The sequence below is a fragment of the Melanaphis sacchari genome, unplaced genomic scaffold, assembly GCF_002803265.2.
Source record: "Melanaphis sacchari strain LSU unplaced genomic scaffold, SCAv2.0 Contig21_pilon_pilon, whole genome shotgun sequence".
NCBI classification, from domain to species: domain Eukaryota; kingdom Metazoa; phylum Arthropoda; class Insecta; order Hemiptera; family Aphididae; genus Melanaphis; species Melanaphis sacchari.
Genome location: NW_020271096.1, coordinates 653603 through 673015, shown reverse-complemented (window position 1 = coordinate 673015; position 19413 = coordinate 653603). Strand labels below are relative to the sequence as shown.

The 19413-nt window shown below is 24.1% G+C and overlaps 1 protein-coding gene across 1 annotated transcript in view; it reads right to left on the bottom strand.

Moving 5' to 3' along the window:
* The window catches only part of LOC112594101 (atrial natriuretic peptide receptor 1), a 288296-nt gene that overhangs the window by 147491 nt on the left and 121392 nt on the right, over positions 1-19413 (bottom strand). The window contains exons 7-10 of the mRNA XM_025338728.1: positions 17622-17754; positions 16749-16830; positions 7575-7698; positions 5695-5778 (exon numbers count right to left, since the gene is read on the bottom strand). Coding sequence (XP_025194513.1) covers positions 5695-5778; positions 7575-7698; positions 16749-16830; positions 17622-17754 — 423 coding nt within the window. The remainder of the gene's footprint in view (positions 1-5694; positions 5779-7574; positions 7699-16748; positions 16831-17621; positions 17755-19413) is intronic.

The following is a 19413-nucleotide window of genomic DNA, read 5'->3' as shown; positions in this document are numbered from 1 at the left end:
TTTGGAAATATCTTTCCGGGCTAATTTTCAAGAATTACGTACAATTTCTGGGCGGAATTTTCGCAATAACTTGTACAAGCTTTTCTTGCTACGATAATATCACAGTAACAAAATTTTTTCACGTCACTCTGCGTTATGTCGGATAATTTGGAGATCACAGATTCGTTGGAAACGTCACCTCTACAGATCATCACCACCACCACCGCCCCCACCCAGATGACAAACATCCCAATAACGACAACTACTACCATCACCACTAACACCACTATCGTTAATACCATTCCTGGCCTGTCGAACCGCAACGATGCGCGTCGGCTGTTCATGGGCAACCTGCCGAAGGTAAAATCAGAATTGGACATTTTCGAGGAAGTCAGCCGGTATACGGAAGGTCTGGTGCGCGTCATCACGTATAAAAACTTTGAAAATCCCAAGTTGCACCGAGGCTTCTGTTTTCTGGACTACGAATCCGGTATGGCAGCTGCGGAGTCCAAGCGCCGGCTGTCTCGGTGCACGGTGTTCGGGTGCAAGACGATCGTTGATTGGGCGGATCCGGAACCAGAAGCGGACGCCCAACAGATGGCCACCGTCCGGATATTGTTTGTCCGGCAATACGGTGGCACGCTTGACGAGCGCACATTGGCCAATGTTTTTGGCCGGTACGGCATGGTCGAACGTGTCAAGAACCTGAAAAATTACGCGTTCGTGCATTTTGAACGTCGGTCGGATGCCAAAGACGCTATGGATGCGCTGAATGGCGCCGTGGACGAAGCGACCGGCGTTCGGATCGACGTGTCATGGGCCAAACCACCCGCTGAAAAGCACATCCGGGAACGGGTGCTCCGCAACCGGGAACGACGTATCCAATTGCAGACACTTCATGGGTTACATCACTCCAATCACGAAGTCGCTCCCATCCGGTTTGAGTACAAGACGTCCGAACCTACTACCTCCGCGTTTTCTTCTAACACCAACATCGGCTCCACCATACCATATTCCAACTACGATCACTATACATACGACTTTGGCCGACAGACGTTTACGTGCTCGTGTCGATTTCAACGGAACGTCGAAACTGTACCACTGCAACGACAATCGGAATTACAATGGAGACAACCAAAACAACGACAAAGCTGCCAGTATGTCGCTAATACGTCAGTTTCGGCGGCAACGCCGAACTTATCGGTGAACAGTAACCATAAATGTAACGACAGTGATGATGTCAGCGACCAAACAAGACGACAGACGCAGCGAATACCAGTCCATCATCAAGATAATGTCGAAATCCCCGCTTCTTTCGCCGGAAATTCTACCGCTCGACACGATCACGGCGATTGTGCCAAAGACATAACATACTCGGACTCAATTATTTTGAACTTTTTCCATAAGATTAGTCAAGACCAATAATATAACCGATATGAGAAAGTCTCTGTTATCTTTCTAGAATTTAATGTTAATAAGAAGAAAAACATGCCTAACACCACGTGGTGATGACGATTAAAATAAAAATTATTACATACCTAAAAATGCCTTAAAATTTAATCTTATTCTCTAAGCTCTAGCAATTCAGTTAGTTGAATTGAAAAAAGCGTGTATAGTAGATCATCTACTCGTATAGTCCAAACGAATAATTCAGATCGGACATTGTCCGGTTTTTCAAGGATTTCAAGAGTTTTCAAAATTACATAATCAAATGAATAAGATTTTTATTTTTTAATTTTACCACCTTTATATTTATTGCACTTTAAGTTACAAAAATAATAAATAACTTAAATATGATGAATTACAAAAAAAAAAAAAAATTTAAAAAAAAATGTATAATAATAAATTGAACCTAAGTATTGTAGTCATTTATTTTTTTTCTGAATAATACTTTTAATTTCGAACAAACTACAAATGTATTTATGAACAAATGGACTTATGCTATCCGGATTACCCCGTTCATCGGATTATCAGGAGTCCTAACTATTGAGACTCTACTGTAAATTATCGTAACATACCTTGAATTAAATAAATTTGTACCAATTTATGTCTTCGATATTTTAAAAATAAAATATTATTATGACATAATTATTAACTACAATCAATTTTATAATAAATAAAATGTATTATATCAGATTGACAAAAATAATTATTTCAAAGATTCAATTTTAATTAATTAAATTACTATCATTACACTATAAGTCTATAACACTAGCTTTTATCAATACTATAACATTTTAAAATATTCGCATTGATTTTAGTAGTACCACCGTTGCCCTTTAATACAATAAAAATAAAATAGTGAAGTATAATATTAATAATACTTCTAAGTACTTAAGAAAAGACATCCCAAGTATACTATTGTTCATTTTATACCCACCCTTACTTTAACGTGACCAAATAACTTTGACACCAGCTATTTTGGTGCGGTAAATTTACTACGATCAGTATACGTACATTGAATCCATTGAAATACTCATACAATATAAATGTACGGGTACAGACCCGTATTATTGCTATATTCATGGGGCCATTAAGTATCGACATAATATTATGGAAAAATTGTAACATATACGAGACGTACAATGAAAAATAAATTATTGATCAATATGAAATTTCTAATAATGAATGAGATAACCGTAGTTAATCATAGATGATAAATGATAAATTTTACTTTTGCGCACCTATCTACTAAATTATTGCGTTAAGCATGATAACTTTTATTTGGCACAATATAAATAACGATCAATTTACCTCCGGTGATACCATATAATATGATAAATTTAATAACATTTAACTATTTTATTTCAAAACCAAATGTTTTTACACGTGTTAGGTTTTAATTAATCCATATATTCCATGGCTTTTAAATATTTTGAAAGAATTTTAGCAACCACCACCACTGTTTTCCAGCCGTTTGTGTCCTAAATTTAATCTTCCCAAATCGTCCATATGCCGTGTTCCTAAATAATTTTTAGCTTATTACCTTATATACCTCTGTTATGATACTTTTTGTTTCTATTTTTCACAAGACAACTGATTTTGTAGTCTTTAGACTTAAATGTAGCTTGTGTAATATTTTATTCTCTAATTTTTTACGGTTACCTTATTATATTTATTTTTTTTTTGCAGGTATTCCATCCAATCATTAAGTTTTTCAGTTATTCAACTCATTAATAACTATTATAATTTCTTCTGTAATTTAAATGTCCAATGTTTGTTTGTACGATTCTCCTGTGCTAGTAATGATATGATAATATTCTAATACGTCACTGTTTAGTAATGTTCAGGAGAATCTGTTAGAATAATTGTTTTACAATCCTTTTTAGATTTTTTAATCTAGTTTTTATAAAAAAAATTTGAATTAATCATAAAGTTTTCATAGAAACAAACGATTCAGGTTCCAACTTTTAACATAATATATTAAATGCAAGTTATATGTATATAAGTAAAAACTAAAATAAAAAATAGATTTCCTGTTATATGTATTTAGACTTTTAGTTGATAATGTTTTGTTTTTATCAGTTTCTTATGCGTCAAGTAAAGTCAAAAGAATTTGAAACAAAAATATACATCAAGTAATGTAATGAGATTAAATCGTTCAACTCTTGATTCTTAAGTGACAAAATAATTGAATCAAAAGTTTCTTTACAAGACGCTAACGTTTAGTTATTATCACATTGAACAAGTATATGTTTACGAATATTGCCTGTCTAAATTGTAAGCAGTCGATGAAATACCAAAAATATATCTTGTTAAATAAAACAATGTAAAATATACAATATAGCAGTACATAACATTATGTATTAAAGAAAAGTTAATGATACATAGTATTATATTTATAATAAACCTTACCCTAATGTATTAGATTTTCAAAAAACCATAAAGTTCTTTAAAGTATCACAAATATTAATGTTTTTTTAGTTAATATTTTAATCTTAGAAAATTGTTTTGCGGCGTTATAATTTGTTCTATAGTATAATTATAATAAGCCTTGGAATATTAATAAGAGTAGCTTACATCTTAGCCAAGAGTTCTTATAAAGATTAAAAGGCATTATTCAACTAATTCGAGTAATTCAAACCTAATTAAACATTCATAATTCAAAGATGAAATTGAACAACGATTTTCTCGACTTTCGTTTTTTATATGTAACACACATTTTTGATAAAATTCATATTTTTAAGACCAAGATAATAAACAAATGTTTCATAAGTTTTTTTATAAAATATAATTATACTTGATATTATTTAAACGAAAATTGTGACCAGAATATAATACTTAGCAACAACATCATTCAACCAAATTATAATACAAACGAAAATATTTTAATTACATGTAATTTATCATTTTTTTTTTTTTTTTAATCAAACACAAATGTCTCGTTTGTGCGTTTTTAATAATTCTCAGTGAAGGTGCTTTTACAGATTTACGAGTGCTATAATTAGTATTATGATATTTTTGGTATGTTAAATAAAAATTTGGTTTTCATATAAATATTTTTAAATAAAACACTTGATCAAATATAATGTTATTACACTGACATTGTATTAATCTGACTATGTTATTTAAAAATTACTCAGTAATTAATAAAATATAGTCTATATAACAAAAAAGTTATGTTTAAAGATGTTAAAAATTTAAAGTATTTTTATTTTTTGTTTAACATTTATAATAAAATAACTTAACAAATGTAAAGCGTCTGAGTATTACTGCTGAGTAGCTCCTTAAGATTTCAGAAAATATATATTATTTCTTTTGGTCGAGCTCATACTATTCTTATTATAAATTTTAATTACAGATTATATAATATATGCAATATAAAAAATGTAAAAAAAAAAAAAAAAAAAATTTAAAAAAAAAAAAAAAAAAAAAAAAAAAAAAAAAAACATTTATAACATATAACAAATTAATCATAGTTTAAACTACCTTTTAGAAAAATATGTCAAAATTTCGTATATTAATATACACGGTTGGGTTTAATTATTAATAATTGAATAAAAATGACAACTACTAACTATTATGATATCAATCATATTTCTATATAAAATATTTAAAATTATTTGTAGTATGTTATTGAAATGAGTGTATTACATTTGGGTTGTAACATGCAATTTTTGAATTTTAAATCATAATAATTTATTATTCAGGTAGGTATGAATAATTATATTCTGAACATATATTGATTAAAATTAATCTTGCTTATAATTATTCACAGATACTTTTCATAACATTTAACTGTGCGTAAGAAAACTATTGAAAGAAAAGAAAATTGATCTTTTCAAAATAATAAATATATACTCAATTTTTAGTCAACAAATAAGATTTAACACTTAAATTTTTCAACAAAATATTGATTTAATTAAAACATTTTTGTTAAACCAATAAAGTATAATTTTAACTAATAATATAGTAAAACGATTTTCCCCTGAATGTATACCAATATTTATTATGGAAAACAAATTTATATTATAATTAAGGTTTTTTATATTTATTTGTAACATAATATACTACCGTATAATTATATGATGATAGCTAAACCAATAATAATACTTATTATCAAGAAGCTATGCAGAACTTAAGTATACAAAATACCAATTTTAAAAATTTTAATAATAACTATACATTTGGTATATACAATATTATTGTGTTTTTCAGAAAATAATTATTTATAAATTTAGAATAATAATTAGGAAAAGCTGTTTAGGTACTGACTTTATAAAATGCTGTTTGAATGAATATTTGGCGTCCATATTCACATTGACTCATAAGGCTCATGAGGTCATCTGATATGACGGTCTACAAATGAAAAAAAAAAAAAAACAAAATTATATAGGTAGTGAATAAAAGTAATAATATATACATATATATATAGTATTATAGTATACACTTCATTATGTAATAAACTTTTTTGAAATTCGTGCAAAAATGTAGATTTGTATTATATAATTATTCTTTATAAGGTTCACCATATTATTATCAGGTAAAAAAAACGGTAAAAAATATTGAAGGTTTTAAGTACGATAACGTATATACACCACGAACCAATTACCGAGTAGTTAACGTGGTGGAATAAAAACACTAAAATACAATAGGAAGTACGCAAATAAAATGTTTGTAAAATGTAACGAAACAATAACATATAATAGAATATTTTAGTGTATTTTATTGTAATATTATTACTACTCCGTGGATATTTTATTACATACTGGTAGTTTGTTACGGCTTCGGTGAGAAGGTAGAATTGAAGCTATGCAGATGTTATGATATTGGTGAAAGTATGTTGTATTATATCGTGTAAGTGTGATGATGGAAAATTATAAGGGTACGCGTGGTAGTATAGGAACGATGAGAGGGTTGAGTTTAAAGGCAAATCGATTCCTTCCTGGATTTTTTTCTTAAACATTATATTTTTTTTTTATGAAAATATATCTCGATGGTATTTAGTGAGGCACGTTACAATCTATTCAGTTTTCATATTCATCTGATGGTGGTTAAAACTGCGTTACCGGTTATATATATATATATACGTATATAAATTTCTGTGTTGATTTTAAAAGAAACCCTATAGAACCTGCAGAAATCAAATAGTTGACACGGTCACAAATCGAAAAGTAGCAAATACGGATATAAAATTTGATTGATGTAAAAAAAAAATAAAATAGTTAATAAATAAAAAACAACAAAAAAAAAAAAAAAAAATGCATCGCGAAATTGGAAATTGATAGCAAAGTCCTCGTATCTACTTTGAAATTCGGTTCACATCGTAAATGTTTAAGGCAGCTAAAAATACTTACCCCCGAAATGTGGTGACGCGAACAAAGTATAGTTTTCGTTTTCTGTAGGTTTTATTATAATATTGAATAAAATGCGGATCTTTATACAAAACTAACCACATACAAAGGTTCTTTAAATATTCTTCCCACATCTCCGCAATCACGTATATATTATGAAGAATCAATATAACTATTTTAATTAGATAAGTATGTCATTTTTCATTCTATAAGTTTTTTAATTTTACTTAAGGGACTAGTATAACTCAAAGACTTGTATTTTTAAAATTTGTGAACACTATTTATTTTTTTCAGAATACCAACATTTTATTATTCTTCTAAGATTTATTTTTATTTTTTGATCGAATCTGTTTTAAACATCATAGGTAAATAATTATACGATTTTTTCACTGTAACATATGATAATTTAAAGTATGATTAGTAAGAGTAAAATTTTAATTACTTTTTATTTTTTACTTCAATGGAGTATAAGTTTTAGTTTTACAATCAAAATACAAATGTAATAAAGCAATTTTAATAAATTCGAAAATTATTATAATTATAATTACTGTTGTTATTATTATTATTATTATTATTATTATTATTATAATTATTGTTGTTATTGTTATTATTATAATGTTTATTATTATTATCATTAATTCCATCCTCAATTTGGTAATCGTACACAATATGCATCACAAAACAAATGAATCCATGGAAACGACACGGAAACATAAACGAACATTAAAAAACGAATTCCTCTCTGTGTATAATTTTCGATTGTTGTAAAGCACAACAAAACGTAATAATTGCATAATTTACCCTTTGGCTGTTTCTTCTATTGATACTTGTCGAGCTCGTTCTACATTTTTCCTGCGGCATTCTTATGTCATTGCAATTAATTTTCCACGTCATGGATGCAATTGCAGCTTCAAGCTTATAATGTCTGGAAACAAAAATATTAAAATGTTCATAGTTATTTTTAGCTATTATTTTTTATTAAAATATAAAATATGTGTATTATGTAAATCAATAGAATTTTAAGTCAATTTTAAAAAGAAAATTATTTTTTGTTTAAAAAAAAAAAAAAACGACACTCATAATTTATTAGTTTATAATAAAGCAACTGTATTTGTTATAGTAAATTATACTCTCACAATATTACTTTGAAGAAGAGAATTTCAACCCACGGCTTGCAGCCCTTCTTATGATTATTTGCGGCCCGCGAACATATTTAATAAAATTGGAATGACTATAAGCCATTATTTAAGCTTTAAGACATCGCTATCGAAAAAATTAGAGAATATGCGATAAGATAAACTGTATATATTTTAGTTGTTGTCTGTTTATTCATAATAATAATATAATATTAATTTAATAGAAAAGTACAAAAACGTTGAACTTTCAATTTTTTTTTTAAATATATTGACATGGAAACATATTATATTAATCTTAAAAACAATGCATCAAAAATTATGTCTTTTTTGATAGTAGTTACAATTGTGAGCATATCTTTTCACGAATAAAAATTGTCAAATCGAAAAATAGAGCTCGATTAATTGATATTTACTTCAAAAACTCGCTGAGAATTGTATCACCTCAGATACAACCAAATATAGAAAAATTAGTTAGTGAAAAACAATGTTAGTTATTACTAAAATTAAAACAAATAATTGTATTTCAAAATTGAAATATATTAAACTAAATATGTTTTAATAATAGTAATAGTTTACAAAATTTAATCATAAAAATTATAATAATTAAACTAAATGTTTGTATAAAATACGTTTTTGTACTATGAATACGGTGAGCTTAAAAAAAAAAAAATAATAGGTAGCCTGCCATTTTAAAAGGTTGAAGGCTCTTGCATTAAAGAAAGCTAACTTAAAAAATATATTTTATTATTTTTTTAAATATTGAATCGTTTTATTTAACTGTCTTAATCATATTTTTAAAAAAACAATAATATAATATACGTTTATAATAATATACATTTTATTTTTACGCTTAGTCAATTTCATGTCAAACAAATTTTAATCAACCATATTTTCGAAACGTAAAAACAATTTTTTGAAAAGTTTTTGCTAAAAACTGTAAACTATAAATAAATATTTGAAAAAAATAAATATTTTTCCACTAAAATATTTTTACATTTAGCCATTGGAGCTCTTAAACATATTCAATAGAAGTATATAATGAATATTTGCAGGTTACGTATCGATTTTATTTTATTTTACCTATTAATTTTGTTTACCGAAAAATTGTTGTATCAAAAATAATTTAACATGAATAAAAAGCGTATTAAAAAAAAAAAAAATAAACAAAAAACTATACTTAATCATAAAATAATTTATAACTATGAATTTCAATTACTTTAACTATTATGTCACCTAATTCTAAAAAATCAACAAAATATTATAGAGAAATCACCTTTTTATCAGTCTTTAGAAAAGTAAGAACATTTTTAGCATATGTAAACTTAAAATTTATATTTGTTAAAGCAAACTTTTTCTATAAAAAATAACTATAAAGTTCTTAATGATGAAATATAAATTATAAAGGAATTCACTACTTAAATAATATTTTAATACTACATTAAATATATGTATATTGTATATGCATTTCTTGTGAACTAAGCACAAACATATAACCATTAAAATTATATAAATCTTTGGATGATTAACAAAATAATAGTGTTTGATTACCATATGAGATGTCTTAACCAATATAAAACGTACAATAAACGTGTTCCATTACAGATTTTTCAGTGTAAAATAATATCATAACACACTGTACTACAAGAACCAAATAATATTAAAAATAAAACATAAATTAAACGTTAGGATATTTATTTAAATTAACAAAGTTTGTTCAAAATCGATTAATATGTTTCAAAATATGTTTAAATTCAACTATATTTTCCATTTAATATACGAGCCTAAAACTTCATAGTTTAATATCATTATTTATACACATCACATGTGTTGAGTAAATGATTGTTGTAGGAACAAATTTACTGACATTAACCGCAGACAAATAGAATCTAACATGATACGACATGTGTAAATTTCCACTAGTTTTTCAGACTAAACGTTTACAATTTTTCAGTGCTCGTTGCCTTAATGTTGTATATAATAATCATGGTAGACATTTTTTTTTTTAATAATATATTATGTACATAAATAATCACTTTTAGCACAATTTTATTTTATTTTATTTTAGATATCCATACATAAATATTTATGATCACTGACAAATTATACCAATAGCAAAGATATGAGGATTGACGACTACTACCTATAAAGTATTTACACTACTGATTTTAATAGAAAATAACACGTTATTACAAGTATTATTTCATGTATAATAATAATATAATAGATTCCAATCAATATTTAATAAGGATAATTAATTTCAGAATTAAATTAAATTATATGTTATACATTAGATACTACTTAATACGCAACATTTTGTTTTGATTCAGTCTAATATAAAAATAAAAAAATAAAATAATTTAAAAAATACAAAACATTATGGAATACATCAAGTATTTATTATGATAATAATATACATATATTATTATCTCTTATGTCAGGTTGAAAAGAATTATTTATTTTAACATAATTCCACCTACTTAGGTCACAATTCATAACATATATATATATATATATATATATATCTTCAATGTAAATATTTACTTTGTTTTATACATTCATAATTTTTATATTTTAACAGGGAAATGTAAGTTATATTATAGTTATACAATATATTTGTAATATATATTTTAATAAATTAAATAAACATTTATAAATGTATATTAATCACTACATAAGTATTATAGATTGAAAATCAAATGCTAGAAAAAATGATGTGTATAATTATTTAATATATTGATTTGATTCAAACCATTTTATCAGAACAATTTCAATATAACTGAAACACAATAAATATTCCGAAACTATTGTTAAAAATTAAAAATATATATGTACACAATACAATAAATTAGAAAAACTAAATTAATTTCAGTTTAAATAATAACGTATATTAATTTTATCACTTTAAAATAAATTATAAGTATACAATGGCAAATTGATAGTATGAATGCTACGACATTTGTATACATTTTATGAATAGTATAGTTGTTTAAAGATTTATTACTTTCATAATATTGTTCGTGTGAATTTCGCAGTCATAATATAAAGGAAGTTAAGTATGCAACAACCACGTAAAACTTTTCATAACTGTGCTTAAAAGTGCTCAACACCTATCACAATAAAAGTTTATGATTTGGTTACAAAAACCCAAACTCATCCGTATTTTTTAACATTAATTTGAGTTTTTTTATTTTTTTGCTGAAAACTTTTAGATGATATTTGTTCACAAACGTAATTTTTTGTATTTTTAAATTGTTTTAGGATTCCAGTATTTTATCTCGTAATAATAATATTAACATGTAAAAAAGGTATAAATTATAATATGTTACACCATGTTTGACTTATTATATTCTGACCAGAAACATCGAAGTCATATCATTATCGATTACTAAGAATAGTAACCGTGGATTGTATACGTTTCTTGATTCAGTAAGTACTAAAATTTAATATAAGACATAACCTTCAATAAAAGTTAAACAAAATATAATAGAACATTTACAATACAATATGAAAAGTATAAAGTATGTTTGCACTTCTATAATTATTAAAAGTTTAAACGCAAAATACTAAAAACTTTTCAGATAAATCATAGACACACATATGTATTCATGATTTACATTTGCAATATATTTCCAAGTACTTTTATATTCATATATTATTGGTTTCTATTTAAAATATAAACCGAATTACATGCATGATAACTTTTTTTCAGTAAAACATGTATAAATAAAATTATAAATGTATATTTAATAATGTAAAATATGTACATTATTTGATTTCTACATTTGATAGTAGTTATATGTTTATTATAATGACTTTATTTATTGTGTTGTATTTACTATATTTAATGTTCTAAATTCACAATAAAATCGTAATTTCAGTCGAGGAACATCACATAATAATAGTATAGGGAATTTACCAAATGTGCTAATGAGTATTGCAAAAAATAAGCACACATATATCATTCACACATTTTATAGATATGTACAATATCGAATACATAATCAATTTTTACTCAGCGCAATTTTTTTACTTAAATATTACTGTTTTTAAATCAAAATATTTCAATATCTTTTTTTTATTTTAAATCTTTATGGAATAATAGTGATACGGAGAAAACTTGTATATGTTAAAATAAAAATAAAATAAACACAATTTAATGGTTATTGATTATTCGAATCTTGAATTTCAGATAATTTGATAATTTATTTCAAAAATTGCTCCGATTAAATTTAAAACATGTAGGCTCATTATACACCATCAAATTAATAAAATAAAATTAATTTACTTATTTTTTCTGGACGGTACGTACAAATAAAAAAACTACTTCGAACAAAACAAAATATAGTTAAAATCTTAAGTATTGTTTTAATCTATAAAAACGCAAACACAAAACGATAGTTAATAGCAACAAATAAAATGCGAATACAGATATTAACAGATGATAACATAGCCAAAAAGAGGGCTTTAAATGCATATTTCAACAAGTTAACATAAATTGATAAAAATAGGCATTTTTAATCGTACAAAACTACTGACAATAATATATCATCTGGGAACATGATAAATTACAAGACATCGGATTCTAAGTTCAATTTAAAATAATCTTAGAGACAGTAGATAGTTCAGATAGTATTAAAAATAAATTCTTTCGTGGTATTTTACAATTAAAGAGGAAATCAAATATTGACGTCAAATGAAGTCCTTTAAATCTTTAAAATAATACCTTATATTGATATTAAGGTTATACATTTTTAATCAATTAAAATGGTTTCCAATTAGACAAATTACATATTTTGATTTTCTTCAACTTTAAATAACACGATTTATAAATAATCCAAATTAATTAACAAATGGTTTGATATTATTTATTTACTACCCAGATAAATTTGCAGTTTTTTTTTAAAATAATTTAGGTGTATGTCTTTTAGAATATTTAAAAACCATAATGAAAAATTAAAATGTTGAAATTATCATATTATTAAAAAATTTTATTAACTAAACATATAGTTCTTAAAAAAAAAAAAAAAAAAAAAAAATGAATTTTACATTAATTTATATTTAATTGTCAATAATAATTCTTTATCAAGCCACAACATCAATTTTGGTTGACTATTAAGACTTTTAATTTTCATGACGCAATTGTTTCACACAATAGAATATTATATTTTATGCTCGGCCTATTTTAATATCAATATAAATTTTAAAAATATGCTTTGATTGTATTAGACTGTACTGCAATGGACTTGAATTCAAATTTAGCAAATTCTAAAATATTTTTTTTTTTCTATGTCATGATTGTCTAGATTTTTCAATAGTCTCTTGTTTTTACTATTTAAATCTTTTATATCAATCATATTATTTCTTATTTCTGTAAATATTTGTTTTTAATATATTTCAAGTTCACTTATACACATTGAACAATTATTAATTTTTTCCTACTTGTTTTTTAATCAATCTATGGTTAATGGTTATCCTGAATTGAATATATTTTTATGTAAATTAAGAATTAAAATGAATGAATCCAATACGTACCTTACTAATAATATTAAAATACTAATTCTATTACTTTTGGTGGTAATCATATAATACAATTATGAAACTTTAAAATATTCTGTATTAAAGTTACAACTTATTTTATTTTTTAGATAAAAGTTACAAAGTTATCATTATTAATGCAAATTGAATATAACAATAAATTTCCCTCTAAAATATGATTTGTGAAAAATTAATCCACAAAAGAATAACATATCTTAAACAAAGGTCACTGAAAATAAATCTTTGAAATTATTTATATTAAATGTTAAATAAAGAATAAAACGGAATTCATACATATATTTTTTTTTTTAATTTTTATTAGGTAATATGCAATCTGTACAATTGAGCACAATAAGCATATGTGAGCACTGAGCAGTGTACATAAATAAACAAAAATAAAAATAAAAACAGACGAGAAAGACGTGATTAAAGGAGCCACCCATTAGTGACACTTTAGCAATATATGAATAAAATATATTATATTGTATCAAAATTATTAACAATCAATTATTTTGATTATTTATTTATTTTTTTTTTTTTATGCCATATATTTTGTCTTATTTTCAATATTTTTATCCTATAAAAAAAACATTATAAATTATAGAAATATTTGAACGTAATCAAACGATATTAAGTCAATTAAAATATAAACAATATTAGTTATCAGTCATTAGTAAAATATTGTTATTTTTTTCCACGAGTTTTACCGTTTGCTAAAAATATCATTGCAGTGTTTTTTTTTACCTATAAAGTTATGTATATTTTTTTGGATGACTTATATATTTAAAAATTTCTTAATAATAATTTAATAATTAATATATTTTGTTGTCCATTATTAGTTAAATATTTTCAATATAATTAGTAGGTACTTAACACATGTTTAATAAATGTTATTCTATTAACAAATCATTTTATTGTTGTAAAAATCATTAAAATACATTAATTACAATTGTTTAATATATGAATTATGGATTGTAATTTGAAAGCGTATTTAAATCACACATAAATACCCACATTGACCGTGATACTGATCTAAAATACTATTGGAATAAATTCTAACAATACTACCAACATTTTCATAAAACTATTAATGTATCACCATTATAGTAAATCTTTGACATATGTAAATATATGAATACAGAAAATTGCATTTAATCCATCAAAAAATCATACCACAGTACTAGTCAATTTAATGCCTACATATTTACTGTATTGTAAAAATAATCAATTCGTTTTATAATATCGGAATTAGATTGATCACCTTATTATTATCCCAATATATTACTCACCTTAACAATTATAAACATTTATTTTATTTCTTATAACATTGTATTTTGTAACAGAATCTTAATGATATGTTTACTAAAAAATAATAATTAAAAATAAAAGTATTTTTTGTTTTTTTGAATTTTCTCAATAGTTTAGTTTCAATTATTAAAAATTGAAAAAGAAATGTATCATTTGTATGAATGGCTTAAAAATCATTCTGAATTATTTATATCGTTGAAAAGGATCTGATACTATTCGCAAAAGCACACTACCAATAATACAATGAAAAATAATCGAATACCTATATATATATATATATATATATAAGAACGCCGACACTGAATCGTAAACATAAATAATCCATATAAGAGCTTTACCTGAATAATAAATGTTTAGTAATGAAAAGTTAGTGTATGGGACGTGTCTTTACGTGCGGTCAAATAAACTTCTTTTCCATTTTTTTCTTTTTTATTTATTATTTGATCAGAAAAAACTGCATGAGATACCTAAAGAAAACTGAAAAGACCTTCGACAGTGTTAATTTATTTAAGTCTTTAAAACTTCTTCTGAATTTCAGAAGCTTTCATTAAGGTTTACTGAAATGTTTAATAATTTAATATAACGATTTAATTATACATCATACCGTAAAAACGTATCTCAAAAATGTTATTTAAATATAAATACTATAGATAACTACTTATAATTTGTATATAATTTGTATTTAATTATATTTTATATGAACAGTACTGTGCTGTGCTTTAGTTTATACTGAATTTTTATTATTAGTTTCTATAGTGCTTTGTTAATACTATAAAATAGATTGAATTATTTAACAAAGAATAAATTTACAAAAAAATTACATTAATCTTATTTTATCAACCTTATGAAAGAAAATTAGATAATTATTTCTTTTGATCAAGTAAAAAAGTTTTTTTGTCACTTCTAAGCAATCTGTAATTTTATAATAACTAAATAATTTAAGTTGTGGGAATATATTTTATAGTAATCTATTTATAATATGTAACACAGGGTTAACAGAGTACGTTAAATTTTAGAAATTTTAACATTATTACAGTATTTTATACATATTTAATTAGATAATAAATATTTTACGGATATATTAAATAATGAAAATATGAGCGAATTTCAACTGTACTTACAACAACAAATATTTTAATCCAAATACTGATGAATTTATTTATGTAAAAAAATACAATCATTTAAATCTAAGCTATGATATTTTTAAAACACTATAACTAAACGCTATAATTAAACAACATTTCAAATAAAGAATAAATGATACAGCAATTTAAATTTTTTTTTTATTACACTTTTTCAAAAAATAATATAAATATTGAAATTGTAATAATACAACTATTTAAATTATGCCTTAAATACATTCATTATTATTCAAATTAAATAAAAACTAAAAAATATAAATAGACAGGAGAAACAAAATATAAAAGAACCAACTAGATATATTATTTAAAAAAATTCAAAGATCACTGATGTAAAAAATTTATACGACAAAACTGTTCTAGGTATAATATTTAAGTTTACCTTGTCAAGTAACTGGTATCATTTTTGTTGAAAAATAGTAAAAATGAGAATAATAGTTAACCATACTTCTAGATGATTCAAAGCACGCATAGAATACCTACCGAATTCCAACGAAAGGGGATCCTGATTAGACCATTAATAATGCAGCCGGATACGTGCCAAAGAATAAGAAAAAAAATATATGGTCGTTTAACCGGTGCTTTCAGTGTTTTCCTTTTTTTCCTTTTTTTTTTTTTTTGAGATGGGAAAACGCAGCATGAAAACATTTTGGAAAAATACACTGTTTCTACGGTTAAAATCATATTCAACACGAAAATATTCTCTCAAATTATAAAGGGCTATATTAAATAAACAACTATATACACATATAATAAAAATAAATAGATCAAATTAAACGATGTTCATATTATAATTGAGTAATTATTACTATTGTACTACTAAAATTTGTAATAATTTCTATGTTTTCATATATTACCTGTATATTAGAAATGCAACTACTATGAGGACCACTACAGCTGAACTGAGAACTATACTGAGTGTTGCATAAATAGGCATTGCTAAACAAAAATTAAAAATAATAATGCATATTTATTATATTTTTTATTTATACAATACACAAAATTTTCATTAACAATAAATATTATTACTTCTTAGTATAAGTAAATATTTTTTTGAGTAGTTTATCTTAACTAACATCAAAGATTATAAGGTTTTATCATAAAAAATAAATTTTAAATTTAAGTTTATAAAAGATATATTCGGCGAAGTTATAAGAAAAAAAATTTAAAAATACAATTAATAGTAGAAGAAAATTATATATTTTATAATACCATGATAGAATATTTCAACTAATTTTACTCGTTCCAAATAAAAAATTAATAAAACTTACGAAATCGTCTTTTATTAAAATCTGTATTCAAATTAGTAATTGAAATATGAACAGAAAAATCAAACTTCAGATGGCATTGAAATTGAAAAGACTCAATATAAAGGACAAATATATTGGTAAAAGAAGGATATTATAAATCTAAAAATAAATATATATAATTGTAATGGTTATACATAAAGTAAAAGGCAGAAGGAGCATTTTTTTGAGGATTTCTTTATAAATGATTTTAAAGTGAAAAAAAAAGGAGAAAATAATAAAAATATAAAAAAATATCATGAATGTCATGTGTTAATGTGAAATTGGAACAGTAAAATATAGATAAAACTGTTATAATTTATGTTGATATTAGCAAAAAAATATTTATATTTATATTTCTCAAATGCGAAGATAACACACGTTCAATTATTCTCGTACAAGAAATCTCTCAGAAAAACTTAAAGTAGGTACGAAAGTCATTACTTTTGCAAAGAGAATTGTCAAATCCACAGCTTGGTATATCCGGTGGTGGGCTTGTTCTTCCACCGGCCCAATGGATGCTCATGCCCGGCACGTACTCTAACGATTGATTTTTTCCAATATAGTTCGCCACTATCTACAAAAAATATATGAATATAAAAAAAATAACATTAATAATTATTCAATTACCTTTATATATAACGAGAAAAAATAAATTTAAACATTGTTTTGTTTTTTCTACTCAAAAATTAATAAATTGTACACAACTTATTAAATTGTCGTTTTGCAATTTATCATTCACGTTACCAAATATTATAATAATAGTAACGAAATTTAATATTCTTAATAAGACATTTATAAAATATTTCATACTATACCAAATCTCAAATAATAACTATTTTTATGTGTTTTACCTGATAAACTATTATGAGAAATTGTGCTTAGTTAACTTTTTAAATTTTATTCACAAGTTTTGTTAAAAAAAAAAAAAAAAAAAAATATTAACTCAATAATTCATCGTTTAACTATAACTAATTATTGATTTTATAAATTAATTATATTTTTGATGTTATATTTACACATTATATTCATAAAAAATGACAAAATTTGAATACGATTAACTTTTCTTCAGTAATTTATAAGAAACATAAGAAATTCAATATTATGGCTACAAATTTAAAATGTTTTGGTTTTATCATTTCTAATGACGAGTGTAAATTACGATAAGTATTAAATACACGTATTACATATAAAAACAATTATAAAAGAAAATATTTAACATTTAAAATAATTTATGTTAATAAAAAATGATACATAATATGGTTTTCTAAAATAATTAATTTCTATGTTTTCAATAAATAAGATACTATTATTTCGTTTATGATTTTGAATTGTACGAGTATTTAGTAAATTTATATTTACTAAATTCACAATAATTTATAGTTTTCTAACCTAAAAAATAGTAAAAATTCCCAATATATTTATTCATTAATTTAAAAAATAGGATTTCAGATTTTTTTTTAATAGCTAGTAATTTTTTTTTTTTAGTAGATCAAATTATTAAACTACCAAATAATGTAATTAAAGATAACAGAATAATTAGTAAAAGATACAATATTACATTTTCAGAACGGAAAGCCCAATAATCATTATGTTTTTATTATTGAAATAATTGGCAATATAATCATTTTTTATGAGACGGTATTCAAAATCAATAATACAAATTTATAAGCCTTATTAAAATGCGTTTTCAAATAAAATTATCGTTTTATTTTAATTTTAAATACATTATTTCAACAAAGGTTTTTAATTGTTATCATTCGACACATTACACATACTGTTATTATGTTTTAAAAAACATTGCATACTCTCGTGTCAGCATAGCATTTGTATATTATATAGTTTATTAATATACTGCTATGTAAGTAACCTTTATTTAAACATTATATTACCATTTTACGCAAAATACTTAAGACGTAAATGATACTTAATCATGTGTTGTAGGTGGTTCATCGTATAAGTATAGCTATAATAAGTGTTTTTTTCAATAGACGTAACATTTACTAGGCATACATTTTTGTTTTGATTTATTGTACATTTGTACCAATACCTGAAACCCATTTTTTAACAAAATCTTTCATGCACTTTTTTGTCAGTTTATTTTATAAACAATAGTAGATCATTCCAAGTTTGTACCTAATCCCTGTACTTCAGTACAGACACAAGCAATTGCTTAGATGTATAATGAAATTTTTTATGTGAAAAACATTTTTCTGAATTTAATTCATACACCCAT